Genomic DNA, 27,122 nt, shown 5'->3' on the forward strand with positions numbered 1-27,122 from the left:
TTTTTTTTTAATCCTAGTCTTTGTAGTCTATTGGCTATTCATGTCTGCTTAATTTTAATCATGAAGATCTAATTATAAGTTTGCGGCTACTGATAATGTGGCAACATAGAGATGCAATGCACCCTATGAACAGGAGGGCTATAGTATAGTATACGTGGCTTTATCAAAAAAGGGTTTTTCAACAATATCCCCGGGGTGACAATCTATAATGGCAAAGAAGTGAGACAGTGTGTGGCCTGCATAGCAATTAAGTGCAAAATACATATTTTAATGTAGAACAGGTGCCTGAATAATTATTGATTGATAAAATAATTTACCTGCACATCATACTTTTAATACTCAAGTATGATGTTGATAAGTTAAAAAATAATTTCTAAACAAAACTAGGTGATTTGGGCTACTATTCATGGCAAGTAAGAGAAGATAGTAATATATATGGATTCACTAAAGGAAGCACAAGTATTTAAATTATTTAATTGGCCCATATTATTAATGTTTTGGCAAAAGCTGCCCAGTACATCATAGTATGTGAACAGCCAACAAATATATAATACAACTAAAACCCATTTTAAAAGTTCTGTAAACTACTGACTTTTAAAAAGAGAATGTAAACATTTTTATGTGCTACACAAATTCACTGGAAAAGTACTGAATAAAACTTTTTTTCTTCTGAGCTTTTTTCTCAAGCACTGTTTTAACTGAAAGTTTTAATGGAAGAAAATAGCACTATCCATTATCTAAATTGGTAAATACTGTTTTCCCATCTCTTCTCATATTCCATAATAGATTATGCCAACTAAAAAGTGATAATTGAAGGCATACGTGATAAGATTCTACTGGGGAAGCTATTTCTGTTCTGTAGCTACAAATTGACAAAATATTAAAGAACAGTCAAAGCTTATATATTTAACATGTTTCCTTTACATTCTCATTTAAGTGTTATAAAAGTATAATACTTTGGGGAAAATATTTCATATTAGTCGCATTCATTTGGTAATTAATATTACTTCAGGATTTTTTAAAGTATTATCACACAGGCGTCCTGTCTAATATCTCTGACTGTATTATTCATCATAACAGGAAAAGCAGTCAGGGCATATCTAAATATATTTTTATGAGTTGAAATGCTACTTCCCATGTATCAGCATTGAGGATTGAAAGGATAGGTTCTCCTCCAGAAAGTTTGAGACCCTTCCCAGACAATGATGGGTTAGGTAAGCTTGGTGTGTGTATGTTGAGATGAGACTTTTCATCTCCTGTTGCTTCCAATTCTGCCAACTTCCATTCAACATTGTTGCCAAAACCACTGCCTAGAATGCTTTGCAAGTGCAATGCATCTAATTTGTAAGTAAATTAGATGCCTAGCAAGTTGCATGTTTCCATGGATTCTAATCAAATATGTCAAATATCACTGGATTAAACTTGATATCATGTAAACAGAATCTGCAATGTTTTGAAACACTAGATGTGCATGTATAGGGATAAAATCTTGTTTGTAAAGCAAGATTCAGATCTGTCATATCTCACCCCTTCTAGTTTTCGTTTAATAAATTTTTGAAGCAATCATTCAAAAACTCTAAACAGTAATTGGAAAATGATTTAGTGCAAGTTGGTCATTAAAATAATGGCAAATACATAAGCAGACCTGTGGTACAGATTACAAAATGAATTCAAGTAAAAATGTTACATGTTTTCATCATCTGATTCATCCTCTTCTTTCAAAGATTCCTGTTAAGAAAATAAAATCAGACCTAAATTATTCTACATTGTTAAAAAAAACAATAAATGATAGAAAAATAAGGATTCAGATTTTCAGATAGTGAAATGCAAAATAATTATCTGATGTGGACATATTGGATTAATGGAGTAGATACAAATTCAAGAGCAACCTTTCACTTTACATTTTTTCTGGTGTTATTGTCTGATAATAGTAAACATTACTTCAGAAATATAATTTTTTCTCCCATAAGATTGAAATAAGATTGAATAAAAATATCTTCCCAGTGATAGCACTAATGTTTTGGTATATCTTCCCCAGAAGATACTTAGCATCATCTTTACCATGTTTCATAAAAATGCCAAGCTAATATTGTTTGAATATAAACACATTATATTCTGATATTACTTAATGTTTATTTAAGATGGAAAAGTATTCTGGATTCTGATTATTATAAATTACTGTGAGTCTAGGGATCTGAGCAGTATATATTTAAATCTTTTTATTATTAACTGCATAATTAATTTTGATTCCTGAATTATTTGAAAATATCTTGACAATTGTGGGAAAATGTCTGGAATTGTATTAATTTAAAAGCCATTTTCATTTACTCTGAAGTTCACAAAGTTACCTTAGCATATTTCTCTGCTTCTTCTTTAACATCTTTGGGCACAGTTTCATGTTTTCCTTTAGTTACTGTGAATTTAAAAAAAAGTTAGAACACAGTGTATAATTGGAGAATAAAATTCAACATTTTTTTTAAAACATTGTGTCAATTATATACCTCAAGCAATGATCTATCATAAAGATTAATATAAGTTATCTAAGTTTAGAGCAAGATTTTCTTTCATATTATTTAAGAAATTATTTTTTTAAAAAAGTGATATATTACCTTCTCCAACCCAACTTAGTTCAAGTTCAAAGGCTTTATCTTTTACTTCATCATGGACTATGTAGATTCTAGAAGGAAAAAAATAGAAAATATAATTATTTCTTCAGGAAGAATGATATTATTAAAATGTTTTACCTATGCACAGCATATTCTCAGATTTTAAATGATATAAAAATCATACACTTTTCATATAAACCAAGAATAAAAAGTTGTGGACATGAATTTTTTGGCCCAATCCAATTTGATATCTGAGAGCCTCTTACCTGATCTAAACACTATTTCTAATTTATTTAAACTGTAAGATCTCCTGCCCCATTGTCAAAAGAAAAACAAAATAATCTCATTTTCTTTGGGAATCAGACCAAGATAAAAGTAGAGGTAGTCTTCAAATTCCAACTGTTCAAAAGTACGACGGACCTACTGGGGGCTAGTTAAGACAGTCTTCCCACCCTCAAAGTCATGTGACTAAACTTTGGGTGCTTACCACCTGGGCCACATTTACAGCCATTTGCAGAGTCCTATCGTCATGTGACTGCATTTTATGACAGTTCTGCCAAAATCCAGCATTTACTTATGGTTTTCAGCAAAACCACACTTAGTGAATCATTGGTTTGCTTAATGACCATGGCATTCACTTAACTGCATCAAAAAAGTTGTAAAATCAAGTCTATCACATGATGGTCTTAACAACCATCATGATTAACAACCATGAGGGCAGACTCCATTACATAAGTCACGGACTACCTATAATGATTTTTGTTTCAGCCTAAAAGCTGGCATGAAAGATAGTCACTTTTTAAAAAAACTTACATTTTTGCAACTTCTTTAACAGCATCACGGCACGTCGTATCTTTCATCTGTGGATGTATTACTAACATTTTACTAATTGTTAAAACAGAAAAAACAATAGTGCAGTTCAATAGTATCAATTATAAATAGCCTCAAAATGTATGTATGTATGTATATGTATCTGTATATAGGTGTGTGTGTGCATGTGTATGATTAATGCATAGTGTTTTTAGTATAAGAATCACATTAAATAGTGCTCATGAAGGTTATATTCCGTCTTGTACTAATTTCATCAAAACAGAATCAGATAAATGTGATGTGTTATTAGAGGTATTTTGTTGGTTCATCCAACAATACCTGGGATAGTATCAACTTCCTGAGATAAGACATATTTTTAAAAATGTAAGTTTTGATATATCTACATGTAAAATAGAATTCTACCGTGTCTGGATGGGACTAGAGAACCAAACTGGGAAGCTCCAGAGAAGATTTGGAAACAAATACTGGGAGGATATAGCTGATATATCTTATTACAGGTAGTCCTTGAGTTACAACTGCAAATAGGACCAGGATTGCCATTGTTAAGTGATACAGTCATAAAGTACGACTACATATGACCACATTACTTAGCAACAACAATCCCAGTATTCCCAGTTGCTGCTTTAGCCCCAAGACACACCTGGGCATAACCTCAAACTGACAGAAGGGAAGTTCAAACAATGTTGGAAAGTATTACTTCACAGTAGTGAAGGTTTGACACCAACTTCCAGCGGAGGTAGTAGCTCAGTCATCAGTAACTGAGTTTATACATGCTTGGGAGAAACACATGTCCACCATCCAATAAAAAACAAAAAACAAACATAATAAAATAAAAACCTTAAAGAGCAAACTTGATGGACCACTACATCTTTTTCTACTGTCAATTTTCTGTTTCTCCATGAGGTGCATTAAATGGGAAGTGGCAAGAATCTAGTTTTTCATTTATTTTAGTCTAAGGTAGACTCAGGATGAACAGGAACTAATTAAGTCAGACTATAAAATTGTACACATGTGCTTCTAACAATTCTACAATGTGATCCTGGTTTCTTTGAGTATAAATGAATAGCAATTTCAATTTAGGAACAGAAGCTTTCACTCTTTATCTCTAAATGAAAATTGGAAACGAATTCTAGCTACAGGGAAGAAAACCATGTCTTCTTACAAAGTCCGAGTGACACAGGAAGACGTTTGCAGGGCACTAAAGCTCTGTACCGTGTTTCCCCGAAATTAAGACCCGGTCTTATATTTTTTTTTTTGCCTCCAAAAGGGGCACTAGGTCTTAATTTCAGATAATGTCTTACCTTAGGACCATCACAGAACAGGCCTCCCACACCCTGACACCTGTCGCACCACTGCTTGACTTCTGCGGCCACTTGTGGCCAGATGCCTTGTGGTGCATTGTGCCATTGCTGCTCCCGGCAGGGCGCTGCATGGTGCTTTGCACCATTTCTGCTGCTCGCAGCAGGACGCTGCGTGACTCTTTGGGCCGTTTCCGCAGTAGAGCAACAGCAGCAGCCTGAAGCGCTGTGCAAGCAGCAGAAGCAATCCAAAGTGCTGTGCAAGTAGCGGAAGCGGCCCAAAGAGCACGAGCAATGGAAGCAGCCTGAAGCACCATGCACATCCTACCGGGAGGAGCAATGGCATCATGCACATGGTGGCCGGCCACAAGTGGCGGCAAGCAGCCGCAGAAGTAGTCAAGCAGCAGCACGACAGGTATCAGGGTATGGGAGGCCTGGCTGTGGTGAGTGTGGGATGCGTGGGGCAGCTTTACTCCTCACTCCTGCTTTAGCTTGATTTTTAGGGGTGCGCCTTGCCCCAAAACTAGGGCTTAGTTGTAGAGTAGGGCTTATATTAGGCCCACTTCCAAAAAACAAGCTAGGACTTACTATCGGGCTGGGTCTAACTTTCGGGGAAACATGGTATTTACTTGTTTTCATTTAATTTTGCAATGATTAAGGACAACTTTTTAGTGAGATTTTTCTCCTTTGAAATAAAACAAAGGTGCAAAGGTAAATTCATTCAATGATTTATATTAACATGCTACAAGGATAGCAATACTTAGATGGAGTCTAGCTAGAACTGATAGGGTAACTATGTCATTGCAAGTCAATGTTTTATTGCTTTTACCTTGTCAAAAGAACTTTAGAACTCTGGAAAATCAGAAGCATTTCCACATAGATTTCCAGTTAATATCAGGCATTTGTACAGAAGAACAAGAACTGCTTTTAGTATGTAATGTGCTACAATAGTCTTACCTGGAGCTTTTCAATCTCTGTCTTTGCAGCCTGTCTTGCTTTACCAATAGCACATCCCCAGTATCCCTGCAAAAAACAAAAAAATGAAAAGGATTATATTTAAGAAAAGTAATCCCTGTAACAAACACATTTAGATTATTGTTTCAAAATGGCAAACACAATTATATATTTCATAAACATACACACGTGATTTCTCAGAACAGTCAATATTTTTGTATCTCCAAACTGATAATTTATCTAATAAAAATCTATCTGTTTGCTGATCTTTAATTTAGAAGCTGCCTTTTACAATAGAGCAATTCAGAGGATAATGATGATGTAACAGTAGCACCACTACTATTGAACACAAACATTTGAGGCAAGAGACAGAGGAAGAAATTGAAGATTTTTTGCTTCTTTTTCCAGTCATAAATAACTTATAGCATATTGGGCAAAAAACGAATAGTGTTATTTCTGCCCATTTATTATAAAGTAAAAGCAGTAAGTAGGAATTGTGGATAAATCACTTAACAGGATATTCAGAATTAAGGTTACTACTGGCAAGTGGATTTAAATCTTTATCAGAATAGATAACTTTGCACTTTTGCTATATATTAGAGTGCCTGTCAGATCTGGCAAACCTTAATTTTCCCACAAATACATATGGAATAAAAACTATTGGCATTTCAATTACCAGCTTATGATTTTAGATACTCTACAGTTATTACATACTTCTGAAAATTGTGTTTACTGTTAAATAGATTTAGCTATTCCTACTCACTATGGATAATGGATAATATTCTTGGTTTTCATTAAATGGATGTAGATCAAAATACTTACATATGAAACTCCTGATGGATCTATCATGTAGAGCTGAGCACCATCATCATCATCATAGGAACCTAACATGAAGCTGGAAAATCAAGGTTTCTTATTAGAAACTATTAGGAAGAAATCTTCAATAAGTTATAGAAAGCAAAGTCATTCATAGTTGTTTTGCTGAAGGAATTGCTATAATTGCTATACTCCTAGTACCTAACAGTAAGGTACTCATAGTGATAAATCAATCACTTATATTATCCTTCCAAATAAAAAAAAGATAATTTATTCACACTCCTGAACTGGATAATGGCAGAATAATACAAGGACCATATGTACAATTTGGTATATTACTTCTTAAGACAATAATCTATATTCATTCAGAGTCAGGTTTTTCTGCTTTAAATATGCCCTTTTTAAGTGGACATGAATATGAACTGCTTAACATTTTGCCTAGGGAGAAAGGTAGTGTTGTTTTTAATCTGCTTTTATCGATTGTTGTGAGCCACCTGGGATCGTTGTATGAGATAGGCGGACCTGTAAGTTCTGTCAATAAATAAGGAGTATGTTGAGAATGTGAGAAACATGCAGAAGAGGCCTTCATCCTGAAGGACAGACAATGGCTAAAATGATGGTGTTGAGAACCAAGAAACATCCCAGGAAAAGGCAAACCATTCTAGACAGAATGGAGCATTTGGAAATGCTCCGTTATTCTGTACTTCTTCAACAAGGTTCGCCTATTCAAGGTTGCCCGCTATCTCCTCTACTGTTTATACCACAGGTCGGCAACCTGCGGCTCCGGAGCCGCATGCGGCTCTTTGAGCCTTCCCCTGTGGCTCCCAGCCTCCTCTGCCTTTGCAGAGAGAGACAGAGAGAGAGAGGCAATTGCACATCCCTGCTTCTCTCTCTCTCTCTCTGTGTGTGTGTTTTGTGTGTGTGTTGTGTGTGTGTGTGTGTGTGTGTGTGTAAAAGAGAGTGCACTCACAGTGTTCTCCGAGGAGCTGAAAAGCTTTCTGGGCGGAGCTCCTCCCTTTGCTGCGTCTCTGAAGGAAGCAGGAAGAGGAAGGGCAGGAGAGAGCTAGCTAGCCCAGCTAGGCTGACTCAGGAATTCTGGGAGTTGAAGTCCATGAGTCATAAAAGAGACGAGGTTGCCTACCCCGGAGGTTGTTGGACAACAGCTTGAAGCTTGCCAGGTGAGCAGCAGATAGGAGGGGGGGGGGGAGAAAGAGAGAGAGAGAAAGAGAGAGAGAGGGAGAGATAGAGAGAGTGGGGGAAGAGGAGTGGCAGACCAAGGGCAGATAGAGAGGGAGGGAGAGAGAGACCCTTTTGACATCTAAAATGAAGATAACACTGCATATATCCTTTTTTACCTGTGTGTGTATGTAATTTTATTCTCTTAAAGCATTCTCTTGGTGATCATTGTTTTAATAGTATGGATATTCCCAAGAGTCATATTTTTACTTTTATTTTTAATGTGTATATGTGTGTGTGTGTGTGTGTATACACATACACACACACACATACACATACACACACCTATAATAAAGGTAAAAAGGGATATATGCAGTGTTATCTTCATTTTAGATATCAAAAGGGTTTTGCAGGTCCCAGTGTTTTGTTTTTGGTGGGAAATGGGTCCAAGTGGCTCTTTGAGTGTTTTGGGTTGCCTACCCCTGGTTTATACTATCCCCGGAGGTACTAAATAGAATAATTCGGAAGGATGAGTATATTAAAGGTTTAGAGATTAAGAGAGAAATTTTTAAACTGCAAGCTTTTGCTGACGATCTTGTTTTCATACTCAAGAACTTTTACAATCAGGGACAAGGCTAATGGAAGTACTGGGTGAATATGGTGAAATGGCAGGCCTAAAGATAAATAAGGAAAAAACCAAAATACTTGTGAAGAATATGATTAGATCACAGAAAAACGAAGTAACTGATAAATTAGATATTCAGATCACAAAGAAAATAAGATACTTAGAGATACATCTAACAGCTAGGTTTGTAACAATTAAAAGAGACAATTATGACAAATTAATGGATCAGATTAAAACAGACTTGGACATCTGGACAAATCTCCAGCTTTCTTTCATGGGTAGAATTGCCGTAATTAAAATGACTATATTACCTAAAATATTATTCCTATTTCAATGTATACCAATTAGATTAGAAAAGGAATTCTTTTGAAATTTCAACCAAACCATACTTAAATTCATTTGGCAAGGGAAAAAACCAAGGATTAAATTAAAATTATTACAGGATGCTAAGGAAAGGGGGGGTCTCGGCCTCCCCGATCTGTAAGAATACTATCAATCTACAATTCTAACTGGGTGCGGGATTGGATTTGACTGGAAAATCGGAGATTATTAAAACTAGAAGGTCATGACATGCAGACGGGATGGCATGCCGTGTTATGGGATGAGAAGGGGCGTTGTCTTACCTGAACGCCTTTTCTAAGCAGGATGATGTAGAGTCCACTGGATGGGTTCTATGACAGCCTTCCTGCCCGGCAGACTGGGTAAAAAACTTTGGCCACACCCTTCCCTTGGGCGTGACCCCAGTTTTGACTGAGACGAGTCAAAACTGTTTTATTGAATTCTATATAGTAGCTCCTTGTCCAATGCCTGCCTAGACCTAATACCTGGGAAGGTGTGGACTCTACATCATCCTGCTGAGAAAAAGCGTTCAGGTAAGACAACGCCCCTTCTCCAGCAGGATGGCTATAGAGTCCACTGGATGGGACATACCAAAGCCCTCATGTCCCCCTGGGAGGGAGTGTCTAGGCCACTGGATCCTGAGTAGAGACAACTTGCTGTAGCACTCTTCTTCCAAAGGCAGCATCCGCTGCCGCAAAGGAGTCTAAACGGTAATGTCTGACGAATACAGAGGGAGAAGACCAAGTTGCGGCCTTACAAATCTCTTCCACCGAGGCTTGTGTGGACCACGCTGATGTGGCCGCGCTGCGCGTTGAATGAGCAGTTACATGTGGTGGCACTGGAATTGCCTGAGAGACGTAGGCTTGGGCTATACAAGCTCTGATCCACTTTCCTATGGTAGAAGATGATACCTTCTTCCCCATAGTTGATGGTTGGAAGGAAACAAATAGTTTCCGTCTTACGGAAAGACGAAGTGCGCTTTACGTAGTAACACAGTGCTCTACACACATCCAGCTTGTGCCATCTGTGTTCTAGCCTATGTCTGGGATTCGGACAGAAATCAGGAAGGGTCAGTTCCTGAGATCTGTGAAAGATGTTGTTTACCTTCGGAATGAATGCAGGGTCCGGTCTGAGGACCACCTTGTCCTTGAAGAAGGTACAGAGATCCTTCCTGACTGATAATGCTGCTAGTTCCGAGATTCTTCTCGCTGAAGTGATAGCCACTAGAAAGGCTACCTTTAGTGATAGGTGATGGAGAGAGCATGAGTTGAGAGGCTCAAAGGGTGCTGATGTCAAGGCTTGAAGAACTTTAGGCAAGTTCCAAGAAGGATACCTGTGTATAACAGGAGGCTTAGTATTGACTGCTCCCTTTAAAAAGGCGCTAATCGCCGGATGTTGCGACAGAGAAGTTGAATTGTCACAGGAAAGGACAGTTGAGAGGGCCGCTACCTATCTACGAATGGTGTTGACTGATAGGCCCTTATTAAGACCTTCTAATAGATAGTCTAAGATATTGGGAATAGTCACCGAAATTGGATCTAGGTGATGTAGAGAGCACCACCTGCAGAACCCCTTCCATGTAGCGTCGTAGATCCTGTTTGTCGAAGGTCGTCTCGATGCTTGAATGATCGATATCACCCCTGAGGAATAGGATTGCATGGTTAAACTCTGCCGCTCAAATGCCAAGCGGCTAGTTGTAGCCATTGAGGGTCTGGATGTAGAAGCTTGCCCTGACTGAGTCTTACTCGGTCCGGGGGAATCTTCCACGGGGGTGATATTGAGAGATCCACAAGGTCGGCAAACCACGGACGCCGTGGCCAGTGTGGAGCAATCAAGAGTACTTCTGCACCTTCCAGGATCAACTTGCGTATGGTTGCCGGTATTAAGGGGAGTGGTGGAAAGGCCTACAGGAGTTGTGCCGGCCACCGACACCTGAGAGCGTCCGTTCCCTCCTATCCCAGAGTTGGGAATCTGGAGAAGAACCTGGGTAGTTGTGTGTTCTTCGGAGTGGCAAATAGGTCCAGGTGCGGTCTCCCGAACCTCCGGGAGATTTCCTCGAACAGAACCGGATCCAGATGCCATTCCGACTGATCCACCTTGGCTCTGCTCAGGGAGTCTGCCTGGAGATTTGCCTCCCCTGAGATGTGTTCTGCTCTGATGGACCCCAATTTTGCTTCCGCCCACTGAGCCAGAGCTGATGCCTCCTGCATCAGTTCCACGGATCGTGTTCCTCCTTGTTGACATGGGCCTTTGCTGCTACGTTGTCGGTTAGAACGAGAACGTGTCTTCCCGTTACTAGGTGGGAGAATTGACGTAGAGCCAAGTGAATGGCCCGAAGTTCCAGCCAATTGATGCTGTGAGTGAGGTCCAATTGTTTCCACTGGCCCTGAGCTATCTGGGTTCCCAGATGGGCTCCCCATCCGAATAGGCTCGCATCTGTCATGAGCGTGACCCGGTTCGGTTCCCTGAATATGCTTCCCCTGAGCATCATGGGCGATATCCACCAATTTAGTGATCTCAGTAAGTGATTTGGTACCAAGACCCTCCTACTGGAGGTACTGAGGTTCCTCCTCTGATAGGGGAGGAGGAACCACTGTAACTCCCTTGAGTGGAGTCTTGCCCATGGAACAATGCCCATGCAAGGTATCATTTTCCCCAGGAGCTTCGAGAGCTGTATCAAAGGTACTCTCTTGTCTCTCCGAAGCTGACGAACCAGCTTCGAGATGCTGCTTCGACGCTCCTGGGAAAGGTATACCCTGCACTGGGATGAGTCTATCACCGCTCCCAGATGCTGGAGCTTCCTTGTGGGAGTGAGATGGCTCTTTTCTAGATTGACTGAGAATCCGTGATCCTGTAGAATGCGGATTGTGGTCTGAAGGTCTAATTTTGCTTGCTCGTGCGAGCTGGACTGAATCAAGATGTCGTCCAGATAAAACTGTACACGCACCGGCATCAACCTGAGATGGGCCGCTATTGCTGCTAGGATTTTGGTAAATACCCTTGGGGCTGAGGAGAGTCCGAAGGGTAGAGCCCTGTACTGGTAATGCCGGTGTGCGTAGGTAAATCTGAGGAATTTGCGGTATTTGGGGTGGATGGGAATATGCAGGTACGCCTCCGTGAGATCTAATGAGGATAGGAGGTTGCCCTTCCTGACACTGGCTAGGATGGATTTTAGGGACTGCATTTTGAACCTCCTATAGGTTACATAATAATTCAGGCCTTTTAGGTCCAGTATCGCTCTCCACCCTCCTGATGTCTTTGGGATCACAAAGAGGATGGAGTAGAATCCTCTTCCTTCCTCTTCCCTTGGTACCCTTTCTATGGCCTGAATTGACAAGAGGTGTGCAATGGCCGAGGTTACCAACCTTGCCTTGTGTGTCTTTCTGGAAATGGGGCATCTGATGAATCAGTTTGGTGGGGGAGAGCAAAAATCTAAGGTCAGGCCATGTCTGATTGTTTCCAATACCCAGGCGTCGGTAGTGATCTGCTCCCAGACCTCGATGAAATTCCCTAACCGACCTCCTATGGGAGTGTCCTGCATGGCGTCACTTGGAGCGTTTAAAGGGTCGGCCTCCCGATCCTCTAAAGGGACGCCTGGATTGGAATTGGCCTCTGGCTCCCATGTTTGGGCGATCCTGGGAGCGATCCTGTCTTGAATAGAAGGATCGTGAGCCTCTAGACCAGTCCCAGGATTGCCCTGATCGAAAGGGCTGTCTCCAGTCCCAGGAGCTGCCTGGGCGGAAACCTTGTCTCCGGAATTCCTGAGTACCTCTCCTGTCTAATTTCTTTGATGGGTGGACTACAATTTTCCTTTTGTCCCTACTCTCACTTACATGTGGATCCAAAATGGATCCAAACAAGAGTGACCCACTGTACTTGGATGTGGATAGACGCCACTTGGCCTTTAGGTCTGTCTTCCAATTTTTGAGCCACAGTAATCTGCGAGAGGCTACTGTGGCCGCAATTGATCTTGCTACATACTTGGTTGCGTGAAGTGAGGCGTCAGCCATAAATTGTGAGGCAGCCAGTATCTTGGCCAAAGTTTGGTGGGATCTGACCTGATCTGGAGGTACAGTGGTTTGTAGCTCGCGAAGCCACATAATACAGGCCCTGGCGAAGAACGACGATGATGTTGCCGCCTTGGCCGCCCAGGCTGCAGCCATGTGGGAACGACGGAGGGAGTGCTCAAATTTCATTTCCTCTGGTTTCAAGGCCTCCGCTATGTCTCCTGGAATCGCAGAAGTGGAAAATAGTGAGATCAGGGGACTGTCTACCGTGGGGACATCTAGCATGTTGGAGAAGGAAGGAGACACATTGAAAAGCTTCCTTTCCACACTATTCGGTGTAGGTGGTGTTGCTAGGGAAAACCATTGCTCCTCTACAGAGGTGCGGAAAACCTCAGGACAAGGAATGTACTTGTCCTGTGGTACTTTTTTGGCAAAGAGGGGGTTTGCCTCCTTGCTTGTGGAAGGATTTTCCTCCTGAACTGAGGTCAAATTGACCGTAGAGACTGCCTTTATCAAAAGTGATTTAAGAAGAGCTGGATCAAAGAGGCCAGAGCTTGTCGTCTGCTCAGGAGCGGTCCCCTCATCCTCCGAAAGGGGCATGTCAGTCATGTCTAGGTCTAGTGATTCTCCCTCTCCTATTTGAGAGGAAGTTTCAGAAATGTTTGTAGCCGGAGCCTTGTTTCGTCCCTTAAGGGATGGTTGAAAGGCTACTTGGCCCTTAGAAGCCATAAACTGGGAAAAGGCATCCTGCATGAATGCCTGAAATTGGGCAGACCATATGTCCTGAGCTCTGTCCATGGACGCAGCTACAATGGGAGTATGGTCTGGTGAGGAGGCAGGTGAAGAGGAGTGGGAGGAATCCAACTGTTCGGTTTCCCCCAGAGGAGACCAAGTTCTGAGAACTTCCTGGGGAGTAGGTTCTGTATTAGGAGCCACCAATGGGGCAGGGGAAACCATGCTTGTCCCATTGGAACTGGTTTTCTGGGCCCTGGCAAACTGACTTTCTAGAGCCAAATGTCTCCTCGAGGCCTCTCGCTCAGCTGTTTTGGATGGTCTCCTTTGGTTAAGGTGTTTTGTTTTAGCCTTCTTCTTCCCCCCCCCCCACCTCAGATTCTGAGGATCTGCGTTTTTGTTGTTGGGGGGGGGCAATTGGGGACCCTGTATAGCTGAATGCGAGACATTGTCTGCCATTGTGGCCAGGTATCCCGAGTAGGCAATACCTGCAGTGGGGAATAAATTGTACGCAGACCAGTTGCAGATGGTTGAAGCCTGCACGGCTTATTCTGCACAGAAGAAAACGCAATGGCCGGACAAACAGGTCCCTTTGCAAGGAAGGATCCTGTGGGGCAGTGACTAAAGGTCACCTTGAAGAACAGTGGACCAATTCAAATTTTCCTCCCTCTCCTTCACCAAGGGCGATTGCAATGGCCCGGATTAGAAGACAAATCCTTTGTTGGCGTTGTATGTATTCCCCAATATGTGGCTGTAAAGACAGTCCACAGGGTGTGCTTATAAACTCTCTTTCGCTCTTTCTACCTCTCCCTCTCTCTCTCTATCCCTCACTGCTTGTGGGAAAAAACTCCAAGTATATGAGCCACCTAAAATGGAGGCTATAAGAAATACACCCAAAAATGGAGTCTGAGTGAAGGCCACGCCTTCCTGCTAATTGCCAAGGAGAACCACGAGGTTCAAAATGGCGAATTTGGCTCCAACGGTCGCTCCGTCGGCTGAGGAGGCTTTGGGGGCGGCAGAAGCTAGGTGCGAAAAAACCTCTCACGAACCTTCCGGAACGGACCGCGGCTTTCCCAGGCGATCTGGCGTGCCGCGGGTTGAAATAAAACGGCCGTTAAACAATGGAAGAGTTGCCGTTTGCTGGCAACCTTACTTTAAATCCTAGGCGCCGCTGTTCTAACTGGCCCTGGGGCTTCGAGTCTTGCGCGCCCCAGCTGATCCGGGAGATAAAGGGCAGCTGGCGCTCCCTAATGTCTCCACTGCCTCTCGCAGCTTCTCTCGGTTGTTTTTTTTTTTTTTTTTTTTTGATACTCTCACCACTCCTCGGAGCGACGCCTTCAAGGAACGGCCATCTGTCGGCTGCTCGGAGCCCCGAGCCACAGCTGAGAGGAGAACGACTCACTGTGAGTTTTCTAATATTGTCAATTTGGCAGAGAGAGAAGAGGGTTTTAGGCCTAATTGTAAAAATCTTTTGTCAGGAGCTAAGAATCTCACTGCTGACGGGCTTCGAGACTGAGTCAAAACGGGTCACGCCCAAGGGAAGGGTGTGGCCAAAGTTTTTTACCCAGTCTGCCGGGCAGGAAGGCTGTCATAGAACCCATCCAGTGGACTCTACAGCCATCCTTCTGGAGAAGCATAAAGTTCACCAGTACTTTTCCGGAGGCATACATCAGACGGGCACTAATGGATGTATGGATCAAAATTCGATGACAGAACTACAGGCAAGTCCCCAATTGGATCTCAACACTAGAAATGTACATACACCCAAAGTTTATTCAGTTGGGAGAAGTAATGACCTATAAAAACATACTAGACAAGAGAGAATTAAAATCGAGAAGAATCTCCAAGATGCAGGGATAGAATTAGAATGGTGGGCATACCTCCAACTACAAGCAAGATATAGGCAAGATAAAAAAGAGTGGGGTATAAAGATAGAACCAATAGAACTAGATAAAATTTTATTAGGTCCCGAGGATAAAATAATTTAAAAAATATATCATTTTCTTTTAGATCAGACAATGTATGAAGAACAGGTTAAGGAGACCATGTTAATTTGGAGTAGGGATTTTGGTTTCAGTATCGACCTACATATTTGGCAAGAACTGTGGGAAAGGAATAGGAAACTCACTTTAGCTACCTCATATAAGGAAAATCTTTATAAGATGTTTTATAGGTGGCATTTCCCACCCATAAGGCTAGCCAAAATGGGTTCAAACATCTCACCCCTATGCTGGGAATGTAAAACAGCAATAGGTTCATACTACCATATGTGGTGGGAATGTCCAAAGACTCGTGAGTATTGGAACAGGACACAAAACTGGTTGAGGGATATATTAACACTGGACTTAGAGTTAAAACCTGAACTCTTCTTGTTGGAAATAACGACAGAAAAAATACGACAAGGGAACAATCTACCTGCTGCTACACATCCTGACTGCAGCTAGGCTTGCTTTAGCGCAAAAATGGAAGAGCAAGGAAATTCCCAGAGGAAGAGTTAATACATAAAATATTAGCATGTGCGGAAATGAACAGGCTCACAATGATATTAAAAGACAAATGTGGATCAGTTTACTATGAAACCTGGGATAAATTTTACCGCTGGAGGAATTTGAAGAGGACAGTCGGGATTAAAGATGAATGTTAAGATAGAAATATATGTTATTTTAGAACAAGTATTGTATATAAAACTTAGATGTATATGTAGAGATGAAGAATTGATTGTAAAAAGTGGAATAATCTGATAAGAATGTATATACTGGAATGTCACGTTAAATCCAATGTTTGTTTGTTTTTAACTGTATTATAAATAAAATTTGTAAATAAAAAAAAGGTTCACTTATTTAGCTATGAAATGTGCTCTTGCTTTGGTCTAGAATTTGTGAATCAAGTAAATTGTGATTTATTCAATAAACCTTGTTTGAGCAAATTTTATGTTACAATATATGCGTTAACCAATTTATCTCCCTGTGTCCTCCTTTGTTGCTATTTTGAATGGTTTGTCTCTCTTCTTTCTACTTAATCTGATTGCTCAAGAATTTATAATTATACTTGTTACTGCTATAGTTATTTAGAATATATAGGGATAGCCCATATATTCAGTTTCGTGTAATGGTTAAGGCATCAAGCTAGAAATCAGGAGACTGAGTTCTAGACTCAGTTTAGACACAAAGCCAGATGGATAACCTTGAACCAGTCACTATCTCTCAGTCCTAGGAAGGAGGTAATGACAAACCATTTCTTTAAAAAAAAAAAAAAAACCTTTCCAAGAAAACTGCAGGAATTAATCCAAGCAATTGCCAGGAGCCCAAAAACAAACCAAAAAATGTTATTTGCAATGCATTCCCAACTTTGAAAATTCTTTCAGGTTTGTAATAATCAAGATCTACAGGAATGGCTTTATTTTTTCTATCAGCATTCAGGGGTTAAAGAGAAATAGATTGTGATTTATTACTTGCTCTGAAATTTTTAATGCCAGGGTACACTGAATAATAATGTAAGAAAAGTTGATACCTGCAGCCAAAAGGTCTTACAGCACTATATAGAGTATAGGCATGGACATACATAGCAACTCTATCTGCAAGATGCTATAGGGAGAAAGGAAAATAATTTTAGAGCACTGGAAGTAATATTTCCATTTAAAATAAAATGAGATAAATTCAACTTATATTTCCAAAACAAAAGTGGTAAGCCAGAAGGTCACTCACTCAGCCCTACCCTCTCTGTGTCATGAAGCTGGGTAGGTTTAGAAGGTTTTATTTGCCCTTGTTCAACTTTTCATGCTATCTAGAATAACAAACTGTAATTTAATTAACTGTAATTAATTTCAAAACAAGATAACTTCAAGCCATGGATTATAAATCTGGCTGTAGATTACAGTTACTGTAGAGTCAGCTGCTATTCTGGTAAGATAATTCATAATAAAATATGGTTAACTAAACGTTTCTAAATTTCAACAATTTAATGTGGCTTAGGTGTTTCTCAGCTATGATAAAAAGTAGCTATGATAAAACAATAACCTACATTTAATGGAATATTATAACCATAGTTGGACCTAAAGTTAGAAGCTTCTTCTCTTGCTATGTCAGCCAAAGATCGGGCATCAGCGAGGAGTCCTGCTACTGCCTGAAATATAGAAGCACATTTCAGAACCTAAGCAAACAGAAATTTAAAACTCAACATGCCAATCTCTACACCTCATTCTGGCAGTATCTTTTATATCAGGAATGTGATTGCCAGGCACATGTTTTGAGAACTGGATAAACCAGAATTTCTGCCCCTACAAGATGAAGCCCCAATTGCTTCCTGGTTACAAGTTGAAAGTTACAAGCTGATTATCCAAGACACAGTTTAATTATAGGGTTGTTTCTATTAAAACTTGAGTTAAGTCTCCCATGAATCAAGCTTGATATTTTTGTGCCTACATGGACATATCCATGTTGTTTTTTTGGCATTAGTACAGAAGTAGTTTACAGAAGTAGGATTTTTTTAAAAAAAATCTGAATCTACAAGGAAACAAAGGGCTATAAATTAAGTCTCCTATGAAGTTTCTAAAAACCCTGCTTAGTTTTTTAAGGTCAGCCAAGATCATTTGGGTGCTGGTACTTAGCTGCATGCTAAATAATAAGGAAATACCAACTCACCATTCCCACATGTCGATCAACATTAAACAAACGTTTATTGGATCCTTCCTCATACAGTTTGGATAGAACTAATTTTTCTACTCCAAAAACAACACCATCTTTACATCGTATCCCAATTGCTGTACTGAAGAGAAAATGAAGCATAATAATTAGTCAAATATATTTATTGCATTTAGTCTGATAGGATTTGTATTGCTACACAGATTAGAGACTAGGCTGCATCACCAAAATGGCCTCTACAAATTCATTAATTCTGTGTTGTCTGTGGACACTTCAGTAACCTAATAGAAAGAAAACACCTTAAAGGAATTTATTTAATTTTAAAAGTCAAATCTAAAATAGTGAGTTGATTTAATAACTTAACTCTAAGCAAAACAGTCTCAATTAAAAAATAAATTACTGAATTTAGTTTTAAAATATGCACAGCTACAGGTTAGGTAATAAACATTGCTTCTCGTCAATTCTTCTAGACAAATCAAATTTTAAATTATTTCCACAAGTACAGTATAGCATGGGATTGATTACTCCTATAAAGAAGAGCTATATAACAAGCAGATATATAACAAATAAATTTTATAAGCAATACAGCATTAAAAAAAATTATAGGTGAAACTCCGGAGTGCCCGTATGTTCCCCATTTCAGTTTGAAAAACTGCAATAGTAAAACCAATAGTCTACCTACAGAGAACCTAAAACAACTCTTGATGGTCTATCGCAATACCATCTTATTTTTATTTTAATATTGTTCACTTCTCAGAGTCGCTTGTTCGGATGGGTGGTCATACAAACTGAATAAAAAAAACTGCCTGCAATCAGGTAGTCCTCGTCACATGCCTATTCCAGACTGCAGCGGAGGCCTTGTGAAATGCATGACAGGTCCTTGGGGAAAACCCTAAGCTCCTCCTGGATTCTAACCAGGGTCCATCAGTCTTCTCAGGCAAGCCAACTCAATAGGCTTCTCTCTCTCTTTCCATTAGACTTTACGGTCGGTATTTCAAGGTTGCTTTCTTGAAATAATTAGATGTATTAACTGAATTCACTCTACAGTGAATTAGCTGCAAGTATAATTTCATTTTTTATACCTTGTTTCAGAGAATTTCAGAGATTCAAATAAAAATATGAATAGACAGTATTTAAGTTATTTGGACTAATGGAATCCCCAAAAGTAACTGACTACATTATTGCAGAATGTAAAAATTCAAATCTTACCTGCTGTTTTCGACAGCTTTCATAGCATACTCTACTTGAAATACTCTGCCATCTGGAGAAAATGTAGAGGCTGACAGATCATACTGTAAGAAAAAAAATCATTTTTTTCTATAAAGCAAAAATAGTAAAATTGTATTCATTAGCCTTTCATTGCATCCCTTGATACCTGAATATTCTCCAGAATCACCTTACAGGGGAAATGAGTAGAATAAAAAATAAATAAATAAAATACAATATTTAATGGTTTCCCACTATTAAATTTCAAAATGCAAAGGAATTCTGTACTTACTAAACAAATGTAAACATAGAAGACAATATTCTTCATTAGCTCCAGATGAGGATAAAAATACAATTCTAAGCATATTTTCTCAAAAATCAGTCAATTAAGCTCAATAGCATTTACTCTCCAGGAGGAAGAATGCAGACTTCAGCCATAAAGTATGGTTCCCCAGAACACTTATTCCGATTAGCAAAAACAGTTCATAGGTATTCTCTCTGGATTTATTCCTATCCCAAAAAAGAATCAGAAATTCATTCTGAAGTATTACAAGTTATGTTTCATTTAAACTTTCTAGTAATCATTATAGCTCAGCACATACTCAGAATACTAATTTTTAAGGGGCAGAAACATTATTTTAATACTTAAATATTTTAAGTGTTTATACACGCACACTTTCTCTCGCTCACTCTCCTTCACTTGTCAATGATAAAAATATTTATATTTGTACACTGTCTCAGTTGTAAGTGGGTAACCATCTTAATCTTGTGCCAAGCCTCTCAAAATCACAGTTATCCAAGTCTACGACCCAGTGACTGATGCAACAGAGTTTGAAATACAGGTAGTCAACCACAATTGAGACCAAAATTTCTATTGCTAAGCAAAATAGTTGTTAAGTGAGTTTTGCCCCATTTTACGGCCTTTCTTGCCACAGCTAAGTAAATCACTGCAGTTGTTAAGTTAGTACAGTGTTTCCCAAACTTGACAATTTTAAGGCATGAGGACTTCAACTCCCAGAATTCCACAGCCAGCATCGCTGGCTGTGGAATTCTGGGAGCTGAAGTCCACATGCCTTAAAATTGTCAAGTTTGGGAAACACTGAGTTAGTAACACAGTCGTTAAGTAAATCTGGCTTCCCCATTGACTTTGTTTGCAGACTCTGCAACCGTCATAAATATGAGGGCAATTCTGAAATAAACCTCTGTTTGGTTATCAATGACAGACACTTGCAGATACAGAACTTTTATTATCCACATAGAAAACTACATTACATTACTTTTTGACATAATTGCCATTCAAATTGAGGCACTTGAAATTCCTTAGTAGTAGTTGCTTGGTGCCAAATCCAGGCTATGGGGGTGTGATCAAAAACATCCTAATGGAACTGCTTCAAAAGTTCTTGGGTGAGTCTAGCGGTGTGCGGGCGAGCATTATTGTGAACCAACACCACACCGGAAATGGTGCCATAGAAAATCCTGCCAAATGTGAAGTTGCCAAAGGAATACTGTTAGTGAAGTTCATGGAGCATAGTTTGACCATCAATTCAGAAGTCCACTGTGAAACATTACGAAAACACAGATGAACCATCCATAACAAGCGTCATGGCATGCTGACTTCCGGTGTGTGTTGGTTCACAATAATGCTCGCCCATACACCGCTAGATAAACCCAAGAACTTTTGAAGCAGTTCCATTGGGATGTTTTGGATCACCCACCCATAGCCTGGATTTAGCGCTGAGCGACTACTACTAAGGAATTTCAAACCTTATAAGACGTTATGGCAAGTGCCTCAATTTGAATGGCAATTATGTTGAAAAGTAATGTAATGTTGTAGTTTTCTAATGTGTATAATAAAGGTTCTATATCTGCGAGTGTCTGTCATTGATAATGGAAGTTTATTTCCGAATTGCCCTTGTACATACCAGTTGCCAAATGGCTGAATTTTGATCACGTGATCATGGGGATACTGCAACAGTCTTTAAGTGTGAAAATGGTTATAAGTCACTTCTTTCAGTGCCGTTGTATCTTTGAATGGTCACTAAATGAATGGTTGTAAATTAAAAACTACCTGTACAGGTTTCTATGCCAGTATCAAAAATATTCTAAAATAGTGTCCCCAAAAGACGTCATTGGCAGCCAAGCAGAAACGGACATCATTGGCAGCTTTGGGTTTGGGGTGAGGAATGATGCAAGTGATTGTTCGGTTCAATTTTGCCATGAAAATCTATTTTGAATCAAGAATGCCTGATTCAAACAGCACAAGCATTACTTATACATTTGGACATCACCAAATAAACTTCACCATAATCAAATCGACTATGTCCTATGCCCATGGTGGCGAACCTATGGCACGGGTGCCAGAGGCAGCACTCAGAGCGCTCTCTGTGGGCACACACGTCCTTGCCCCAGTCCTAGGCCTTCAGCTGGGTTTTATAAAACCTTTTCGCTTTAGGCCTCCGCCGCCGTGTGCAAAAAAAAAAAAAAAGGTTCAATCAATCAATTTCAACTTCTTGCGGGAAAAAAATCTTGCAAAATTGGAATTGATTGATTGAACCTTTTATTCCCACCCAGTCTGCCGTAACCACTGCAGCCACGCCCATCCAATGGGCCACACCCATCCAATGGGCCACACCCACCTGGCACCCGACGATATATAAGTGGGTTTTGGGTTGCAGTTTGGGCACTCGGTCTCTAAAAGGTTTGCCATCACTGTCCTATGCAGTCATCAATGGTCCATTCCTTGCTGTCAACACATATCCAGGTGTCAATTACAGTTCAGATCATGAATTGTTGGCAGCTATGATCAGAGTCACATTATGCAACATCAAAAGAAGTTTGACATCACCAAAATCCCTTCCATGTGTGCTACTGAGATGAAAAATAAATTTGAACTGCCGGACATTGCTGAAATGATGCCTGACAAACTTTAGCAAGAAATTCAATCACGTATCATTGAAGCAACAGTTGAACGTACCATACAAGAAGCCAGAGAAAAAGTACAAGTTGCTCTAAGATGAAACTATCAGAATAGCCAAGTGAAAAAAAGCTGCAAACAGGAAGAAGCAAGTAGAACGAATGCAGATTTCCAAACAGCATTAAGGAAAGACAACAAATTATTCTGGGACCAACTTTGCAAGCAACTAAAAGAGGACTGCATGATGGGCCACACCAGGAATGTGCTTGTGCAAGTCAAAAAGGATTTTACTGCTGGTAAAAGCATCATCAAAAGCATGAAAGGGAAAGAATAGGTGACCATCAAGGTGGCAACAATATAGAGACAGCTGCATCCAGTAACAAAGAGGCTCAGCCTCCCAATGATGAGGAAAGGGAAGCAGAAACAGAACTAGCCAGCCTTCAGGAAGAAGTTGCGTGTACTATCAGACAACTGCCAGATAACGCCTCAGGTGTTGATATCATGCGGGTAGAATTGCTAAGACTCACAACTATAACAGCCTTGGCTCAGAAAATCTGGAAAACAAACATGTCCGCAGAATTCGATATGATCATTCCATTGCCCTTTTTGAGCAACTTCAAGGGTTGTTCCAATTACCAAAATACCTCACATTAGCAAGAGAGATTGTGTTATAGGGAAGAAAGGTAGGCTGCTTTGTCTCTAGGCCACATGGCTCCAGCCTGGAAGAGGGTACCATTTTTGGAGCAGCTGCAATGAATTATGCCTGTTCCAAAAATGGTACCAATTTCCATGTGGCCTAGAGACAAAGTGGCCTACTCTTCTTCCCTCATACAAGCTCCAAAGATCTTCTAAAAGTAAGTACACAAGCAGTAACTGGGAGTTGGAAGGAGGGTGTGGGGCCCAGTGGGGGGGGGGGAACCAGGACCAAAGCATGCAGGGAACTTAAGGAGCAGCAAGTGGAGCAAAAGATACCTCAGGGAGTAAAAGAAGTCTTGGGAGACTTGAGGCAGGGAGAACTTTGAAGTACCCTGTGCTCTGCTTAACTGTCATATCAATTGGAGCAGCGATGGGGGTTGTTAAGCAAAACCATAATGTGGTCATCTCGTTATCCACCATCACAATTTGCGATTGTAATGGGCAGTCTCCATTACAGTCACGAATTGAAGGCTACCTGTATGATATTGCCATTTACTGTATATTAATCATCTTTCACTTTTTACTATGTAGTAACAATAATTTGCATGATTCTTGGGCAGATTTACACTATCCTGCTTATCAAATCTTAACTGTTGATTAATAAACTATATTTTTATTCACTCTTCTGTATAAAAACAAATTATTTTAAAAATCAATCCATAGCTGGATTTGTCCATCATGCTAAATTCTGGTTTTCTTAATTATTTTTGAATTATAATTTATTATGCCACAAACCATGGTTTGCAAATAGCCATATCTTGGTTCAAACACTAAGCAAAAACAAATGTGCCTATATATTTTATGTTCTTCCAATCAGGAAAATGAAAATATTGGCTTTGTTGAAACTAAGAAACTATAGTGATTTATACTGTATATGACTGACTTACATAAATGAACAGCAACCTCTGCTGGTAAACTAAGCACAGCAATGAGTTGTATTAACTTTTCAAACTGCAACTCTTTATGCTTAGAATCATTTAAAGGTTGTTGCATAGAAGACCACAAAAAGTGCTCCTGGTCACATGTGTGCCTTGGCAAATTTGTTTAATGGAGACAGCGACTGACCCATCACATTAAGCTTTCAACCAACACCTCTCATTATCCCCAAACTCTCTAGCCAGTATGACTATTGGAAATTTTGATAAGTGTATAGAGAATACAGGTTAAGGAAAATTATTGTGGCTGCGTTTTACACATTTTACACCATTATTAAATACAAAGATGATTAGGGGACTGGAGGCTAAAACATATAAAGAACGGCTGCCGGAATTGGGTATGTCTAGTTTAATGAAGAGAAGGACGAGGGGGGACATGATAGCAGTGTTCCAATATCTCAGGGGCTGCCACAAAGAAGAGGGAGTCAAGCTATTTTCCAAAGTGCCTGAAGGCAGGGCAAGAAGCAACAGGTGGAAACTAATGGAGAGAAGCAACCTAGAACTAAGGAGAAACTTCCTGACAGTTAGAACAATTAACCAGTGGAACCTGCCTCAAGAAGCGGTGAATGCTCTAACACTGGAAGTTTTTAAAAAGAGACTAGACAGCCATTTGTCCGAAATGGTATAGGGTTTCCTGCCTGAGCAGGTGGTTGGACTAGATGACCTCCAAGGTCCCTTCCAACTTTACTATTATTATTATTATCAAGATTTACAGAATTAAATGAATTCTTTGGCTCTATCAGCAAAATGGGCTGAATGAGACAAAGTATTCTTTGACTGAATCCCTCCAAAATAGAGTTGGCTTTTGTCAATAAAAAAAATCAGCAATTTTGGCCCTAGTAGTTATTTTAAATGGGGTGGAACTCTACCAGAAAGGGTTGGTTCACAATCTGAAGATCCTCCTAGATTTGTGCCTATTGCTTAAGTAGCAGGTAAAAGGTTCCTGTCCAGCTTTGGCTGTAATATCTATTATGAGCTACCTGGATCAAGAAGAATTGATAATAGTAATTTACACCCTGATCAGGACAAGTAGCCCTTGACTTATGACCATATTGGAACCTGCCCATTAGTCATGTCACGAGGGTCATAAACTTTTAGTCAGATAATCAACTTGATTTTACAATCTGTTTTGCAACGGAAATAAGGCAGCCATCACAGTTGTTAAGCGAACAACGTTTGCTATGGCTGCAATTTTGCTAAAAACTGGAAGTAAATGCTAGATTTTGGCAAAAAATTGTAAAACATGGCCACATGATCAAAGGATGGTACAAATGGTTGTAAAACTCAGCCTGGTTGCTGAGTTTCCAACATTTGATTACATCATCACTGGAACTTTAAATCTGGTTCATTAGTAGCCCCAGGCAGGTCTGTCAAAACCTTGACCGGTTGTATGTCAAGGACTATCTTTATTTGACTGATTAGTGTAATGTATTCTACATCAGACAGTATTTGCACACAATACAAAAGTTTCAGCTGGTTCAATATGTGGTAGCAAGTTTACTCACAGGACAATTCCATCATAACAGCATCATGGCAGCATTAGGAAAGTTATTGTTCTGGTTACCTTAGGCTTCCAGGCCAATTCAAAGTGCTGGTGATGATTTACAAACTTTTTATCATGAGTCACTGTTTTTGCCAAGATGGAATTTGTCTGGCCAGTAAGAATATTGTAAGATTTGTCTACTTGGAGTTTCCATTCTGTATGAGGCAAGGAGGTCATGGACTAGGCAAAAAGGTGTTAGCATTCCAACTCTTGTTCTTTGAAACTCCTTGCATCTGATGGTTTGCACTATTTTCTCTGTCACATGCCATGTTTTAGCAAAGACTTCAAATTTGCCAAATAGCATAACTCAAAGCACCGACCATCTTGAATTCCCTTCAATTAGGCAATAAGCTAAACCAAAAGAAACAAATGGGCATGCCATTATGAATAAATTACTCAAAGTTTAGTGTGTCTTGCAAACCCAGAAAAATTGCAAAATGGTGCATCATACAAACCCAGTTAATGTGCTTTCTGGAAAAAAAATCTCATACTCATAGATGGTGCTATCAAAATTTGTTCAACCACTGAATGGTAGCAAACAGACTTACTCTCCTCTCATTTAGCACCTGTCAGAATTTTTGCCTCCCCAAATAGGGAGTGCTACGCTAGGAAATACAATCCATCCCATCTTCAAAAGCTGCCGCTTGGCTGGTCACTAATAGCAAACAAGTCCTTAGGTAAAGTAATGTTTACATGCTTTTTCACTGTAGATCTTTGAAAGAATGCAAATGAATTAGCCAAGATGGACAGCTCGTGAATTTTCCCCTACTTAGTAACTAGTTCACGGGTAGGCAATAGAAGATTGAGGGCAATAGAAGGAGATGACAGAGAATGATGTGGCTGGATGGAGTCACTGAAGCAGTAGGTGTGAGCTTAAATGGACTCCAGAAGATGCTAGAGGTCAGGAAAGCCTGGAGGAACGTTGTCCATGGGGTCGCAATGGGTCGGACACGACTTCGCAACTAACAGGCAATCTTGGCTCTTTTATGAGTCGTGGACTTCAACTCCCAGAATTCTTGAGCCAGCCCCACGAGACATAAAAGAACCAAGGTTGCCTACCCCTGAATTAGGGAATGCATGATTAGGGCTTTCACTTTCAAGATTCTCAGCTAACACCGCCCGTTAGGTAGCAACCTGGCAGGGAAACTCAAACCAAAGAGGGACGTCAATAAGCAAGCCAGGTTCCCCCGGCCGTAGTTCGATGGCCTTGTACATTGAAAGACAGTGGATGCCAAGACTTGGAAGGGTTTTGGAACGCCCTGGAAAGTTTCCTGGCCGAGGCCCACTCTATTCCAGGACGACGTGCCTCCTTTCCTCAGGTCAGACTTGCCTTCCGCTTTCGATTTTCTTCTGTGACTCAGCATCGCCACTAGCAACCCAGTTCTCCAGACAACTGCTGGTGACGTAATAGAAAGCGCGAACCTCCCCCACAGACCCCGTATGTGCAAAGCAGTTAGGTTGTCTCTTGGCCACCTCCCCCTCCCAGCGCCTCTCCCTTCCCACCTTCGAACCCCACTTCCCCCCCTTCCCCAATTCGAACAAAACTTCGCCGGGGCAAGGCTCAGCGCTTCCTTCACCCCTCCTTTCGCCGGCTCACTCACCCCGGTGCCGATGGAACTCATGACGGAGAAAGCCTCAAAACAAACCACCTCTCGGCTCCCACCCGGACTTTTCTCTCTTTTTTTCGCCCCTTCAGATGATCACCCACTCGCGCGTCTCAGTCGCTCTTCAACAACGCGCACATCCATTGGACACCGCCTCCAAGCGTCTTGGCTAATGATTTCCTCCGGTAGGCTACAGACCC

General features: G+C 40.4%; 1 protein-coding gene across 1 annotated transcript; it reads right to left on the reverse strand.

Annotated features, from left to right (window-relative positions):
• On the reverse strand, positions 1-27,104 carry PSMA3 (proteasome 20S subunit alpha 3). Its single transcript, XM_039319446.1, has 11 exons — positions 26,920-27,104; positions 19,234-19,316; positions 18,025-18,148; positions 17,405-17,506; positions 16,895-16,968; positions 6,512-6,584; positions 5,693-5,758; positions 3,420-3,466; positions 2,610-2,677; positions 2,349-2,413; positions 1-1,728 (listed from the first exon to the last, which is right to left on the reverse strand). Exons 1-11 carry the CDS (start codon positions 26,938-26,940, stop codon positions 1,684-1,686), a joined length of 768 nt encoding a protein of 255 aa, XP_039175380.1. The 5' UTR covers positions 26,941-27,104; the 3' UTR covers positions 1-1,683.
• Between the last annotated feature and the right edge of the window lie 18 nt (positions 27,105-27,122).

The sequence above is a fragment of the Crotalus tigris genome, unplaced genomic scaffold (assembly GCF_016545835.1).
Source record: "Crotalus tigris isolate CLP2741 ecotype Arizona unplaced genomic scaffold, ASM1654583v1 scf7180000023598.3388751, whole genome shotgun sequence".
Taxonomy (NCBI): Eukaryota; Metazoa; Chordata; class Lepidosauria; order Squamata; family Viperidae; genus Crotalus; species Crotalus tigris.